This window comes from Schistocerca serialis, chromosome 6 (genome assembly GCF_023864345.2).
Source record: "Schistocerca serialis cubense isolate TAMUIC-IGC-003099 chromosome 6, iqSchSeri2.2, whole genome shotgun sequence".
Classification (NCBI taxonomy): domain Eukaryota; kingdom Metazoa; phylum Arthropoda; class Insecta; order Orthoptera; family Acrididae; genus Schistocerca; species Schistocerca serialis.
Window position 1 is genome coordinate 12,858,599 of NC_064643.1, and position 17,380 is coordinate 12,875,978.

At 40.4% G+C, this 17,380-nt stretch overlaps 1 protein-coding gene across 1 annotated transcript in view; it reads left to right on the plus strand.

Moving 5' to 3' along the window:
- Positions 1 to 17,380, plus strand: part of LOC126484190 (molybdenum cofactor biosynthesis protein 1-like) — a 110,764-nt gene that overhangs the window by 57,722 nt on the left and 35,662 nt on the right. Inside the window, exons 4-5 of the mRNA XM_050107602.1 lie at positions 3,761 to 3,985; positions 13,211 to 13,356. Coding sequence (XP_049963559.1) covers positions 3,761 to 3,985; positions 13,211 to 13,356 — 371 coding nt within the window. The remainder of the gene's footprint in view (positions 1 to 3,760; positions 3,986 to 13,210; positions 13,357 to 17,380) is intronic.

The following is a 17,380-nucleotide window of genomic DNA, read 5'->3' on the forward strand; positions in this document are numbered from 1 at the left end:
ATCTCTTCTCACAGGTAGGAAAAAATTCAGAACGTAGAGTTGGCCATATTGACAAACATCCGAAACAGTCTTGCCAGTCGGATTTTCGTAATACATTGAAGTTCTGCTACATTCGAAGATGAACAATACGGAATTTATATTTACTTCGTTGGATAATGTATGAAAATCGTCTTCCACCTTTTTTTTTTAATTTATTTACTGACGCAGAGGTTTTGGCGCAAGTATTTATCTTTGTGCCTACGAAGCATGCCTGTGTAGCGCTACATATATTCGACGGCAAAAGTTAGTTGTGGCAGCACCTACCGACATTTTTCAGAACTTCCACTTGCTTTGCACTCGATTCTAAGCTGCAGGCGGTTTTTTGGATTACAAAAACCAGAAAAAATGCGGCTTACATTTGAGTAAATACGGTACATCCTCTCCTTTGGATTCAACTTCTTAAGTATTATCTTTCAAGTCAACACCTGCTAATCTGTGAGACCGAAATGATGAGCCATACTACTCTATTTCACTGTGCCTGTTTGTTTCATTTGTATAACATTTTATTCCATCATAGATGCTGCACTTACAGTTTCATATATGCATTGCAGCAGCAGACACAATAAAAGTAGCAATCAGCAGTGCTTAGTTTGTGAATGGGTAAAAAATATGCCGTTGTCCCAGTTCCACATATCCCCAAAATTTGATTCTGCCAAATTCTGTACTCTCTGAAATCGAATGTTTAATCCAAAGATGAAAGTGAACAAGTTTGATGCAGTATTGCTAATATTGTTTATTACTCATCTTGCTGGATGAAGTGCATACTGTGTCCTTTCTGAAAGGTTTGCAGAAGTAATGCACATACCAGTTTTCTAAAAACTTACATTGAGATTGTGCTCTCCTTCCTCTTGTACAAATTAGTAGAGCCCTTCGGATTACTCCACAATATGCCTCTTGGCAAGGTGGTAACGACAGTATTATGAAAAGGATAGATTGGCACTCACTGTATAGTGTAGATGTTGTGTTGCAGGCAGGGGGAAAAAAAAAAAAAAAAATACACCACCCATTAAACACGTAAGCTTTTGGTGCAAACCTCCCCCCCCCCCCCCTTCCCACACACACACGCGCACACACACACACACACACACACACACACACACACACACACACACTCACACACACACACACATGCGCGCAAATGCAGATCACACATACATGACCACGGTCTCTGGCTGCTAGGGCCAGACTGGGAGCAACTGCGCATCATGGGAGAAACAACAGTCATATGTGTGTGTGTGTGTGTGTGTGTGTGTGTGTGTGTGTGTGTGTGTGTGTGTGTGTTTTGTCCACTTACGAAGAAGACTTTCTGATCGAATGCTTACGTGTTTAGTAGTCTTTTTGTTGTGCTTGTCTGTGACCTAACATTTCCTGTGTACAGTGAATAGCAATGTATCTTTTTTATAATATGGTCATTATTCCAGCCTAGATTTTCTATTGTTTGTTTCCTTTTAAGACCTTATAGAGACAGTTACTGACAATTTCTTTTTTCTTATTGGAGAAAAGTAAAACCATATGGGGGCAGACGTAGATTGTGAATGAATAAGGAATAGAGTATTTTTATTCTCCCTGTATGCAGTGTCAATATCGTCACCTCACACACTTCATTTCTGGCAGCACCTCCTCCTCAACACATGACTGTCCCCCACCACCTCACCATAGTCTTCAAGTTACATCCTATAGCACTTCTGGGTGGACAAATAGATGAAGGATGTAGTTTAAAACAGTATAACTAAACTTAAAAGCCGAACTGCCCTTTTATAGAGACTGCCATCATTATTTAAACATACTAAACAACATCAAAACAGTCAAAAGAAATTGTTTTTCAAAAGAGCAGAAAATTGTAGTGAAATTCATGAAAGGATTGCTTTAAATTGTTATATCTTAAATCTGTCAGCATTTCCCAAGATTTTCTGGCTTAATTAAGACTAGGTCATGCCACCACAGTGGTCAAACAGTGGACTTGCCTTCGAGAGGACAACGGACCCGAGTCCCATCGGGCCACCAAAATTTGGGTTTTCCTTGATTTCCCTAAATGATTTAAGACAAATTCTGGGATGGTTCCTTTGAAAAAGATGACATTCAGCTGAGGAAGCTACACAGTGCTGGTGGAAGCACGAGTATTTCAGAGCACACCATCCATTGCACATTGTTAAACATAGGGCTCTGCTGCAGACAACCCCTGTATGTTCCCATGTTGACAACACAGTTGAATTACAATTTCGGTGGCTCAGGAGCATTGAGATTGGGCAGTGAATCAATAGAAATGTGTCATCTGGTTGAATCATTCGAGTTTCGCATTACACCTGCGTGACGGTTTTGTGCACATACACTGTCAACAGAGTGAATTGGTGCTTGAAAGGTGCACTTTGCTACAGACTTAGGCCAGTGGGAGCAATATTATGCTATGGAGGACATTCACCTGGTCTTCTATGGGTCCTGTGGTAGTAACTGAAGGCTCCATAACAGCTTTGTTCTGTGTGAACATTATTGTGCACTGTCCGCACCCTGTCCCTAATGAAGGTGACATGTTTCAACAATATGACTTTCAGTGTCACGAGGCCAGAATCAAATTCACCCCTTCTGAATCTGATGGAATACATCTGCAATGCTATCAGATACCAGTTCTGCACCCAGAAACCACTGATCTGCAATTTATGGGAATTACATGACCTGTGCTTAGACATGCGGTGCTGCATAATGCTGGGAACATACCTCACATAATGCTGGGAACATACCTGAAATTTGTTGAACTTGTCCCACACAAAATCACTGCTGTATTGTGTTCCAACAGTGGACAAACACATTATCAAACAGGAGGTCATAGTGTTTTGTCTCATCAGTTTATATATTCAATGCTTGAATGAAAGGTGTGCTCTTTTCCTTTTTTCTGCCATTGCGTGTATGTGTAAAGCAGGATGTTCTACCATTTGGGCTTGTTTATATGATGGCTGTCAGTATTACCACCTGCACAGATACTAAATGCTCCTTTTGTGAAGACCTTTTATCTTGAGAACACTTTCAACTTTGTTTCACAAATGGCAGCACAGTTTCATGTAATAGTTAAAATAATACCTTCAGCAAAAGATGTGTGCGTTGGAGTGGGGAAAAAGATTGGAGATGTATGTAGTTTAATTTTCATAAATTGTTAAGAAGGTTAACAGCTTGGCATGCTAAGATAAATTCAGACATTCTCTAAAAAGAGAGAAAAAGATTAATTTAACAGAATCAGTGAGGTATACAAATATAACAACAGACTTGTAGAACCATTATTTTGTAGGTTAGATTAGATTAGATTCAGCTTTTGTTCCAAGACCCAAAACATGAGACGATTCTCATGGGTGAGTAACATGCCAGAAAGTATAACATAAAAAATATAAAACATTTGAATACCCTGATCATTTGTCAGGAGATTGTCAAACTAGGTGAATACAATACAAACTGGAACAGCTAATATTTTCAGAATTGATACGCTGTCAGACTGAAACATCGTTATGCACTATTAATAAATTTATCAAACAAAAAGTACATAATCTTGACTGTTATGGCAAAGTGCTCTCAGAACTGAAATCTAACAGACATTCTTATTTAAGCTGGCCTAACAGCCACTGTTAAGATATTCATCTATAGAGTAGGATGAGTTATCTATCAAAAAGTCTTTCAAACTCTGTTTAAACCATGCTTTATCTGATACCAAGTTTTTAATGGTGTCTTTCTTCCACAGATAAATTGTGTTGTAATGCGAGGTTTTAATGAAAATGAAGTGTGCAGTTTTGTGGAGTTAACAAAAGAGAAAAATGTTGATGTAAGATTTATCGAGTACATGCCTTTCAGCGGCAACAAATGGAATGATGGGAAGATGGTCTCATTTTGTGACATGCTCCAAATAATTAGAAAGCAGTGGCCTAATTTTGATCCTCTTCCCAATGGGCCCAATGATACCTCAAAGGTACGTGCAGTATTACGTATGAACATACATTGAAAATAATTTAATGTTTATGACTTACTACCAATCACAAGAATACTTCACATCTGCTGGTGGTATGAGAGATGGACTGGTTTAGTTACATATTTCTCATCCCATTCAGTAAGTCTGTCCTGGCCTGGGTTTCTCTGCAGCTTTTCTGCAACTCTCCCCATTTCCTAAACCTTGACAATCCTTTTCTTTCTTCCCTTTTCCTTCCCCTTATTGTTTCTGCCAGAAGAAGAAGCCACTGGCTCCGAAAGCTTACACATTTCCATAACTTTAAGGGAAGTTAGAAGGGGAAAACATTCTTTTTCACTTTTTCGGGTTTTTAGCTGATTATAAAATTTGCCATTTTCCAAATAAAATGATATGTATATTACTTATAAACTTGCGTGAGAAGTATTTTATTTTATTTTCTAAAATATAATCTACACCAGTTGAAAATGTTAAAATTTTTACATGCATTACTTCAAGACCTAATAAAATCGGTAATTTTTTATATACAGGGTAGTCCATTGATCGTGACCGGGCCAAATATCTCACGAAATAAGTGTCAAACGAAAAAACTACAAAGAACGAAATTTGTCTAGCTCGAAGGGGGAAACCAGCTGGCGCAATGGTTGGCCTGCTATAAGGCGCTGCCATAGCTCAAACTGATATCAACTGTGTTTTTTAAAATAGGAACCCCATTTTTTATTACATATTCGTGTAATACATAAAGAAATATGAATGTTTTAGTTGGACCACTTTTTTCAGTTTGTGATAGATGGCACTGTAATAGTCACAAACATATGTCTCATAATTTTAGACGAACAGTTGGTAACAGGTAGGTTTTTTAAATTAAAATACAGAACCTAGGTACATTTGAACATTTTATTTCGGTTGTTCCAATGTGATACATGTACCTTTGTGAACTTATCATTTCTGAGAACGCATGCTGTTACGGCGTGATTACCTGTGAATACCACATTAATGCAATAAATGATCAAAATGATGTCTGTCAACCTCAATGCCTTTGGCAATACGTGTAATGACATTCCTCTCAACACTGAGTAGTTTGCCTTCCGTAGTTCGCACATGCATTGATAATGTACTGACGCATGTTGTCAGGCATTGTCGGTGGATCACGATAGCAAATATCCTTCAACTTTCCCCACAGAAAGAAATCCGGGGACGTCAGATCCGGTGAACGTGCGGGCCATGGTATGGTGCTTTGATGACCAATCCACCTGTCATGAAATGTGCTATTCAATACTGCTTCAACCGCACGCAAACTATGTGCCGGACATCCATCATGTTGGAAGTACATCGCCATTCTGTCATGCAGTGAAACATCTTGTAGTAACATTGGTAGAACATTACGCAGGAAATCAGCATACATTGCACCATTTAGATTGCCATGGATAAAATGGGGGCCAATTAACCTTCCTCCCTTAATGCCACACCATACATTAACTTGCCAAGGTCGCTGCTGTTCCACTTGTCGCTGCCATCGTAGATTTTCCGTTGTCCAATAGTGCATATTATGGCGGTTTAGGTTACCGCTGTTGGTGAATGATGCTTCATCGCTAAATAGAACACATGCAAAAAATCTTTCATCGTCTCGTAATTTCTCTTGTGCCCAGTGGCAGAACTGTTCATGACATTCAAAGTCATTGGCATGCAATTCCTGGTGCATTGAAATATGGTACGGGAGCAATCAATGTTGATGTAGCATTCTCAACACCGACGTTTTTGAGATTCCCAATTCTCGCGCAATTTGTCTGCTACTGATGTGTGGATTAGCTGCCCCAGCAGCTGAAACACCTACTAGGGCATCATCATTTGTTGCAGGTCATGGTTGATGTTTCACATGTGACTGGACACTTCCTGTTTCCTTAAATAATGTAACTATCCGGCGAATGGTCCCGACACTTCAATGATGTTGTCCAGGATACCGAGCAGCATACATAGCACACGCCCCTTGGGCATTTTGATCACAATAGCCATACATCAACACGATACCGACCTTTTCCGCAATTGGTAAATGGTCCATTTTAACACGGGTAATGTATCACGAAGCAAATACCGTCCGCACTGGCGAAAAGTTATGTGATACTACATACTTATATGTTTGTGACTATTACAGCAGCTGGCCAAAGTGGCCGAGCGGTGCTAGGCGCTACAGTCTGGAAACGCACGACCGCTACGGTCGCAGGTTCGAATCCTGCCTTGGGCATGGATGTGTGTAATGTCCTTAGGTTAGTTGGGTTTAAGTAGTTTTAAGTTCTAGGGGACTGATGACCTCAGAAGTTAAGTCCCATAGTGCTCAGAGCCATTTGAACCATTTTTGACTATTACAGCTTCATCTATCCCAAAGTGAAAAAGTGGTCCAGCTAAAACATTCACATTTCTTTACGTACTACATGAATATTTAATAAAAAATGGGGGCTCCTATTTTTTAAAAAATGCAGTTGATATGAGTTTGACCTATGGCAGTGCCATTTAGCAGGCCAACCATAGCGCCATCTGGTTTCTCCCTTCAAGCTAGACGAATTTCGTTCTTTGTAGTTTTTTCATTTCATGCTTATTTCGTGAGATATTTGGCCCGGTCACTATCAATGGACTACCCTGTAGAAAGCTGTGGATTGCTGTGTTATAAAGGTTAAATTATGTGTTTGCATTGGTAGCACTGTCAAAAATAGTATCGTATCTTTTCATAGTATAAACATGCTTTGTATATCAAAGTGCTAACGTTTTTCCAAGGAGAAGTGATGAATAGACTGGTAAATCTCTCAAAAAGTATGACTCCAAAATGAAGTGTTTTTAAGAAATGTGGGTTTCATGGTAATAAATTTTTGAATAAAGAGAAACATTGTGTTCAGCATGTGGTGTGTGAAGTTGCAGACAATGAAATACTGGCAAACTCATGAGTATCTAGCGAAACACCCATTAGTGCTTCGAAGATTAAAATAAAACATAGTGATAACACAGTTATCTCAAAACAAAACTCATGTAAACGGTAGGTTAGGTTATATTCTGATACATTTACACATCCTAACAGGGGTGTTATGTGAATGTGTGTGCTGTATGTATGTGGAGGGCCAGTTAGTTTACATGAAGACATTGAGGTATCAAATGGACTAGCCAGGAAACTTACCATTAATTCTGCCATTTGTAAATACACTCATTCATTTTGGAATTCTGATAAGTGTAAAGATAATTATTTTGACATAAATGTTAGGTGGTTTTATGGATTGAGAGCTATTGGCAAAGGACACACTGCAGCAGAAACAATGTGTGTCGTGATGTATATGCCACGCCCACTTTGTAAAATGGACAAGTATGCAGGATTTATTGGAGCTGCTGTGAAATCCACTGCATGTGAGTCAATTAAGGGTGCTACAAATGAAGCTGCTGAAATAATCGATGGTATGATTGTCATATCAGTAGCTTTTGGGGCACTTGGTAGAAGCGCAGCTGCAGTTCTAAGAATTCTGTTGCTACAGTGACCAGTGTTGATACTGGAAAGCTAATAGATTTCCAGATTTTAACCAAACATTGTTATAAGTATAAATCAGGGAATGAAGAAGGGCATATCTGTGACAGAAATTATGAAGGACAACTAGTCGTACGGAGGCCTGTGCAGCTGTTGAAATTTATAATCGATCTGTAAACTAAAGGGGAGTGTGTTACACTAAGTTCTTAGGTTATGCAGACTCAAATGCATATAACAGTGTAGTAGCCACTCAGCCTTATGGTGAGAAGCTTATCACAGAACTGGAATGTGTTGCTCATGTCCAGAAGAGGATGGATACCAGATTGAGGAAGTTGAAACAAAGTTTGAGAGACAAGAAACTTTCAGGTGGTAAGACCATAAGAAGCAGGCTGACAGACAACATGATTGATGAACTACAACAGTATTATGAGATTGCCATTAGAAATAATACTGAGGATTTGTTGAAAATGAAGCAGGCAGTATGGGCTACCTTCTTCCAGAGACTGTCAGCTGATGATAAACCAGTACACCATCTTTGCCCTCCTAGATCTGGTTCATGGTGCAATTACCGCAATGCCCAGTACTCAAACAGGTCATACAGCCATAAACATTCTATCCCAGCAGCAGTTGTGGATATCATAAAACCTGTTTACAGAGACCTGGCAATCCTGAATTATTGAGGAAGTGTCTGCATTGTCAGACTCAAAATCCCAGTGAGTCGTTCAATAATCTTATTGTGTCAGTGTCGTTGTAACTGCCATCTGCGTCACATCTGCTGTGCAGCGAGCTATGCTAATTGAAGTATTAACTCTATTTTTCTTACTTGTCACTTCCTTTTCCGTGTGTTTTTGCTTTTAGGAAGCTTTAATTGTCGGGTGCTAGTAATAGTGTTCCATAGATTTCGTGTTTGTTTTGAATACAGTCAGAGAGAGTCCGTTTAGTCAGCCATAGTGCCAGTAGTGCTAGTGTTTGTTTTCAATACAGTCCAGAGACAGGTAGTGCTATTTTCATTGTTTTCTACAGGAAGTGTCTAGTAACCACAGTTTAGTCAACTATCAGCCGCCTTTAGTGAATTAGCAGTCTAGTTATAAGTTGATTAACTCTCTACAGTAAATTGATTTCTTATGATGGATAGGATGTGTGACTGCTGTGTACGGACACAGGAGGAGCTGGCCACCGTTCGCAAACAGCTGAATGTGTTGAAGCCGCGGTTAGCCATCTTCAGGCTGCTGCCTCAGAGTGTAGCGGCAGTGGGGAGTCTGGTGCGTTGCATGGTACACCCCAGGTGTTACATTACATGCTTCACCCACTGACCCTGCTGTCAAGACATCTTTGCGGCTACCGGGCACGGTTGGGCCACCCTCTTCCCAAGGGGAGTGGCGGGTTCAGCGGCATTCGCGGTGCATGAGGCGGAGGGTCAGTGTGGAGGCTGGCCGTGTGGCATCGCCTGTTCTGCCTGTGAGTGGACATGTGGCCACTCAGGTCCGAGCAGGCACATGGGGGGAGGGGTATATTAGTTATTGGGAGCTCCAACGTTAGGCGGGTGATGGAGCCCCTTAGGGAAATAGCGGAAAGGTCGGGGAAGAAGGTCAGTGTTCACTCTGTCTGCTTGCCGGGGGTCTCATCTGAGATGTGGAGGAGGCCGTGCTGGCAGTGATAGAGAGCACTGGGTGCACCCGACTGCAAACTGTTGCTCATGTCGGCACCAATGACTCCTGCCGTATGGGTTCAGAGGTCATCCTCAGTTCGTACAGGCAGTTAGCGGAGTTGGTGTAGGCGGAACGCCTCGCGGGGTGGAATCTGAGCTAGCTACTTGTTGTATCGTTCCCAGAACTGATAGTGGTCCTCTGGTTTGGAGCCGAGTGGAAGGCTTAAACCAGGGGCTCAGACGATTCTGCGGAGATCTGGGGTGCAAATTTCTCGACCTCCGCTATCGGGTGCAGAAATGTAGGGTCCCCCTGAATAGGTCACGCGTGCACTACATGCAGGAAGCGGCTACAAGGGTAGCGGAGTATGTGTGGAGTGCACATGTGGGTTTTTTAAGTTAGAGAACTCCCTCCCTAGGCCCGACAAGACACCTCCTGAGATGCGGCAAGGTAGGAGTAGACAAAATGCAGCAGGGAATAACAATATTAATGTGCTAATAGTAAACTGCAGGAGCGTCTATAGAAAGGTCCCAGAACTGCTCTCATTAATAAATGGTCACAATGCCCACATAGTACTAGGGACAGAAAGTAGGCTGAAACCAGATGTAAACAGTAATGAAATTCTATACTCAGATTGGAATGTATACTGCAGAGACAGGCTGGACAGTGAAGGGGGAGGCATGTTTAATGCGATAAGAAGTGCAATAGTATCGAAGGAAATTGATGGAGATCCGAAATGTGAAATAATTTGGGTGAAGGTCACGGTTAAAGCAGGCTCAGACATGGTAATTGGATGTCTCTATAGGCCCCCTGGCTCAGCAGCTGTTGTGGCTGAGCACCTGAAGGATAATTTGGAAAATATTTCGAGTAGATTTGCCCACCAAGTTATAGTTCTGGGTGGAGATTTTAATTTGCCGGATATAGACTGGGAGACTCAAACTTTCATAATGGGTGGCAGGGACAAAGAATCCAGTGAAATTTTTTAAGAGCTTTATCTGAAAACTACCTTGAGCAGTTAAACAGAGAACTGACTCGTGGCGATAACGTATTAGACCTTCTAGTGACAAACAGACCCGAACTATTTGAAACAATTAACGCAGAACAGGGAATCAGCGATCATAAAGCGGTTACTGCAGCAATGATTTCAGCCGTAAATAGAAATATTAAAAAAAGGTACGAAGATTTTTCTGGTTAGCAAAAGTGACAAAAATCAGATATCAGAGTACCTAACGCCTCAACACAAAAGTTTTGTTTTAAGTACAGATAGTGTTGAGGATCAGTGGACAAAGTTCAAAACCATCGTACAATATGCGTTAGATGAGTATGTGCCAAGCAAGATCGTAAGAGATGGAAAAGAGCCAGCGTGGTACAACAACCGAGTTAGAAAACTGCTGTGGAAGCAAAGGGAACTTCACAGCAAACATAAACGTAGCCAACACCTTGCAGACAAACAAAAATTACGTGAAGTGAAATGTAATGTGAGGAGGGCCATGCGAGAGGCGTTAAATGAATTCGAAAGTAAAGTTCTATGTACTGACTTGGCAGAAAATCCTAAGAAATTTTGCTCTTATGTCAAAGCGGTAGGTGGATCAAAACAAAATGTCCAGACACTCTGTGACCAAAAAGGTACTGAAACAGAGGCTGATGGACTGAAGGCCGAAATACTAAATGTCTTTTTCCAAAGCTGTTTCACAGAGGAAGATTGCACTGTAGTTCCTTCTCTAGATTGTCGCACAGATGACAAAATGGTAGATATTGAAATAGATGACAGAGGGATAGAGAAACAATTAAAATCACTCAAAAGAGGGAAGGCCGCTGACCTGATGGGATACCAGTTCAATTTTACACAGAGTATGCGAAGGAACTTACCCCCCTTCTTGCAGCAGTGTACCGTAGGTCTCTACAAGAGCGTAGCGTTCCAAAGAATTGGAAAAGGGCACAGGTCATCCCCGTTTTCAAGAAGGGACGTCGAACAGATGTGCAGAACTATAGACCTATATCTCTAATGTCGATCAGTTGTAGAATTTTAGAACATGTATTATGTTCGAGTATTATGATTTTTCTGTAAACTAGAAATCTACTCTGTAGGAATCAGCATGGGTTTCGAAAAAGACGATCGTGTGAAACCCAGCTCGCACTATTCGTCCACGAGACTCAGAGGGCCATAGACACGGGTTCCCAGGTAGATGCTGTGTTTCTTGACTTCCGCAAGGTGTTCGATACAGTTCCCCGCAATCATTTAATGAACAAAGTGAGAGCATATGGGCTATCAGACCAATTATGTGATTGGATTGAAGAGTTGCTAGATAACAGAACGCAGCCTGTCATTCTCAATGGAGAGAAGTCTTCCGAAGTAAGAGTGATTTCAGGTGTGCTGCAGGGGAGTGTCGTAGGACCGTTGCTATTCACAATACACATAAATGACCTTGTGAATGACATCAGAAGTTCACTGAGGCTTTTTGCGGATGATGCTGTGGTATATCGAGAGGTTGCAACAATGGAAAATTGCACTGAAATGCAGGATGATCTGCAGCGAATTGATGCATGGTGCAGGGAATGGCAATTGAATCTCAATGTAGACAAGTGTAATGTGCTGCGAATACATAGAAAGAAAGATCCCATATCATTTAGCTACAATATAGCAGGTCAGCAATTGGAAGCAGTTAATTCCATAAATTATCTGGGAGTATGCATTAGGAGTGATTTAAAATGGAATGATCATATAAAGTTGATCATCGGTAAATCAGATGCCAGACTGAGATTCATTGGAAGAATCCTAAGGAAATGCAATCCAAAAACAAAGGAATTAGGTTACAGTACACTTGTTCCCCCAATGTTTGAATACTGCTCAGCAGTGTGGGATCTGTACCAGATAGGGTTGATAGAAGAGATAGAGAAGATCCAACAGAGAGCAGCATGCTTCGTTATAGGATCATTTAGTAATCATGAAAGCATTACGGAGATGTTAGATAAACTCCAGTGGAAGACTCTGCGGGAGAGACGCTCAGTAGCTCGGTATGGGCTTTTGTTGAAGTTTCGAGAACATACCTTCACTGAGGAGTCAAGCAGTATATTTCTCCCTCCTACGTATATCTCACGAAGAGACCATGAGGATAAAATGAGAGAGATTAGAGCCCGCACAGAGGCATACCGACAATCCTTCTTTCCACGAACAATACGAGACTGGAATAGAAGGGAGGACCAATAGAGGTACTCAAGGTAGCCTACACCATCAGGTGGCTTGAGGAGTATGGATGTAGATGTAGATGTAGACCAAAAAATGTTTTTCTTGTAATGAAGACACTAAAGTGGGGGTCAGTCATGCTGTTATTGCTTTTAATGATGGCAACATTGGTAGCGTGAAAGTGCTACAACATATGGGAATTAATTCTGGAGCAAACTGCATCAGAGAATTTGAAGGGATGGACAAGGTTTGCACTGGTAAAGCAGAGTATGCAGCACAGTTGGCCACTACGGAGTCCAGAAAGAAGAAAACAAAAAAAAACTTAAAAAAGATCAAGAGGATGATATACAGTATGGTGCAGGGTGCTTCTGAGTGACTAAAAATAAAATGTTAAGCATATATTGAGTTACAGTCTATTGAAACTTTAAAAACTCTTCCTGAAAATTTACATTTTCTCTTGCATTTTTCCCTAAATCTCAGAAACTACGGCAAGTAGCGAATTCAAATTTTCAGGGAGTAATGACATATGTATCCTGAGTCTTCTGAACTAAAAGAAAAACATAATGTTATGTATAAATAAAATTATTTAGAATAACATACAAAAAGGTACACAAAATTTTAACTGTGTAATTAAAAAATTGTATTTCCAAAAGCAGTGGCTGAAATGCAATTATTGTAAGACTCAGAACATATAGTTTAATGTCCTGTAAAAGTTTCTTGTCAATGGCTACAGTTGTTCCTGAAGTACGGGGAAGTTAAGTCACTAAATGTAACATTGTCAGGATAGGGCGTTCAAACTCCCCTTAATGCACATTTTCTCCTTCCTCCACTTGGTGAGCAACACATTTATAGTATTTTCACAACAGCAGTACCTATTTTCTTACAATTTCTTTTTGCAGGCATACCATGTCCCGGGCTTCAAGGGACGTGTGGGATTTATTACCTCAATGAGTGAACACTTCTGTGGCACGTGCAACCGTTTACCGATAACAGCTGATGGCAATTTGAAGGTGTGTCTCTTTGGGAATTCAGAGATATCTCTCAGGTGAGTGATGAAACATAGAATAATCATGTCCAAGTGAAAATTCATGTGAGGAAACCATAAAATTACTAGAAGACTGACAGACTGATCAGTATTTTACCTTCAGGAGGTGAAATTCCAAAACTTCTTATAGACACATTTGTTCCTCTTGTCCTCACATTAGTTGTGGAGTCCGAGTGACCTTTCAGACCTTCAGAAACTTATCCCTCTTCCTCTCTCATGAAGGAACTGATAGTTCCAAATGCTGAGTATAGAATAATACTTTCAAACTGTTTGCCATGCACATTAGGTATGTGGTTGGTATATGGAAGAGATAAACTGCAGTTAAATCCAGCAGGTATGAAATGAGTAATCTTTTCTTGAAGTTTTCAGCTTGCACCCTCCTCCCTCCCAGACATACAAACCAGATACCTCTAGCTAAATAATTTGTGAGTATATATAATTTGCCTCTGTCAACATCATGTTACACTAACCTATTTGTTAGATTAAATTAAAGGAAAGTAATCAGAACTGGAAATTATGTAAAGACATTTTTAGCTATGTCCCTATGTTGTATTAAAGTTAACACAGTATTTCTGTCTGTGTGATGGTAACTATGATTCGCCAGCCACCGTTGCCGAGCGGTTCTAGGCGCTTCAGTCCAGAACTGCGCGACTGCTACGGTCGCAGGTTTGAATCCTGCCTTGGCTCAAATGTTAAGTCCCATAGTGCCCAGAGCCATTTGAACTGTGATTCATGATTATCAGAGTCTATATGTTCCAAATAAAAATTGGAACTTCATGTGTATAAATGTACAAATTATTAGACAATGGGACCAACAACTGACACTTTTAACTTGATGACTAGACAAAGAGATTAATAATAGGAAAAAAACTGCAAGATACTTGGCGAAAAGTTTGTTTCCGGACAAGGTAAGGGGGGTGAGGGGTGGGAAAATCAGCTCTCTCTTTGTGAGCATACCAGAAATCCTTTATCAACCGAAGGTAAAATAAGATATAAAAATACAGGGTCAAACAATTAATTTAAGTATCTTAAAAACCAAATGACTAATAAAATTGGAAGCTAAGAAAAGTAAGTTCGTAGTAAGTAGGGTGAAACACAGGGGGCTGCAACATATTGCCATTGTTGTTTGACTTGTCTATCAAAGAAAAAAGAAATGGATCAAAAGAAAATAAAAGTGAGAATGGAAATGTATCAGAAGCAAATAGGAATAAGCAAGGAACATATTCTTTAATAAAAAAAAAAAAAAAGTGACATGTGAGGCAGATGTTCCTACAATTTTATGTTCAAAGCACAGCAGTCTGTGAAAGCAAAATATTTATGACATTGAAAAAAGAAAATCAATGAGTGAAAAGTGTGTGTAGGTGAATTGTGGTGAAAGACTGGATATTGGAACTTCTGTTAGGCTGCCCAGTATTAGTTAACTTGGTAGTAAAGGAGCAAGTTTGCAAGGGCAGATAACTGTTTGGCTACGTAAAATAGAGTGGGAGTATGGAAAAGCTAGTCCAAGATAGGATGAAAAAGATAACAGCAACTTAAAAAATGAATTGATAAGTTACCATGAACCCCATTCCAATCTAGTGAATCCAGTGGTTGACAATATCTTGTGACATTCGCCTATAAGGCTCAAACAATAATTGCTAAATAAAATTACAAAATGTTGACAAGACTGTATCTAAGCTGTCACTCTCTTTTGAAACAAGGGTGTTTAAACCAAGAAACACGCAGGAAAGCAGGGACAACTCGCACACTAGAGGAGGATGGGAAGTATCATTGAAGGAGTGAGCATAAACCGTGTGGAATATGTGTGGTACAAGTAAAAAAAAAAAAAAAAAAAAAAAAAAAAAAAAAAAAAAAAAAAAAAAAAAAAAAAAAAAAGAGGAAGAGGAAAAGTCTTGATCTGGAAACAAGGGAATAAAAATTTGCCACGTGAAGAGACAATATGATACTGTGCTGATGAGTGTGTACAAGTGGTGATATACAATATACATAGATAATGGAACTCTGCATTGGGCCCAGAAGACCACGCAATGCTCTTCGAGAGATGTCCTCTACTATAAATCTATGGAGAGTTAGGGGGTCAGTATACAACTCTCCAGGCTGTTATCAACTTCCAGAAGTTGAAGACACTACTTCTCACTTGAGTATCTCCTCAGCTGGAACTACAAGCAGAGTGTACCCTATTCCAGTCTGTCCACCGAGCAGAATTTCCCGGCTCTACAAGGAATTGAACCTGATCGCTTTCTATGGCACGCCTGTGGCATACTGACTGCGTGGCTGTGGCAAGAGTCATAATATACACTTGTGAACAATTGAGTTATAACTATTCTGTTTATTGGGGAGAGAGTATGTATATAGCCACTGTGAATGAAACAGTTTAGTGTATCATAACTGGAATGTATTCAGACCTCGTACTTGTTGTGTGAGAGCGCAGTGTCTTAGACACTTGTAGTGTTTGTCTTAGCATGTACTAACCGGTGTGCCTTACTTTCTAGTATTTTTAATTGTATATCATTACTGGTGCCTCTGGCACTTTTGTGTTGCAATAGCAATAGCTTGCAATAGCAAACATTGAGTCAACCATGGTTTTTGGATTAGAAGTAGAGGTCAGCTGGGTTGACATTGGGAATAGAGTGATGGGAAGTGGACAATAAGCAGTTATATCGAAGGGTGCATTATTTGATATGTTAAGGTTAATTACAAAATGGGAATTGGAGAATTTTTCACGTTGAGCAGAAGTAACTTTACAGGACCAGGTGTCAAATTACACATGATCAGTGTGAATCCCTATAGTCAGCATGAACACTGGCACACAGAATAATTTATAGGTAGCCTTGCTGTATATAAAAAATCAGATTTGTGCTGAACTGTCATGAACAAACTGTCACTTCTCTGGAATAAATAGACTCTGATTTGTTAATTACATCTGTGTAAATGAAAAATACAGGAAAACATAGATTGCTGCTTACTGTAAAGGAGACATGTTACATTGTAGACAGGCACAATTAAAAAGGCACTTACACAAAGCTTTCAGCCACAGCCTTCATCAGCAAAAGAGATACAGAGAAACACACACATTCATACACACAGGCAAGCACATGTCACACACATATGACTGCCAACTCCAGCAGCTTGCCCCTAGCTGCTGGACTTGGCAGTTTTTTTTCTCTGTGTGTGTGCAGGGAAAGATAGATCACTATTTACCATAAAGAAAACAAAGTTGCACCAGGCACAACACACAAGCAATCATTACGTATCCTGTTTCAGACCTCACGCCCTCCTTTTTTAACTTAGCACGTGCCTTTCGGCTTCCTCTCATTGTGTCTAGGCTGTCTTGTCTAGACACAACAATTTTTGGCGACAAGTCAATGGAAAGGGTCTTGTTCTTTCAAATTGCTTACATTTACTTGTGTCATGGCTTCGCCAGATGTACTGTCAGAATTTTATCACTTGCAGAATCAGCAGACGCAGGCGTTATTGGATGCCCTTGGACGGCTCGTCCAGGGTCAACGTGAACTGCACAACGATGCGGCAGCCACCGCTCTACTACTACCGCAGCCACAACTCGCAGTTGCACCGCCTTTTAGGCCGTTTGACCCAGCTAAGGAAACATGGACGGAGTGGTCACGCCAGTTTGGATTTCATCTCGCCGCCTACAGAATTCAAGGTAACGAGCGGCAGCAAACGTACCGTGTGATAGTGAAATTATTTCCCCAATGCGACGTAGCAACTCTGTCCTACGAAGAACTTTTGTCTGCTTTAGATGCCTATTTCAAGGAAACAGTTAATGTAGTTGCAAAAAGGTATACGTTCTTTCGTACAAAACGTACGGCCGGTCAAACTAATAATGAGTGGGTTGCAACATTGCAAGGCCTTACAAGGGATTGTGCTTTTGAGTGTGAATGTGGACTCCCTTATTCAGATACAATGGTCCGTGATGCAATTGCACAGAACGTTTCTGATGTTCGTATATGGGAACAGATTTTGAAACTAGTTAATCCCTCCCTTCAGCAAGTGATAGACATAT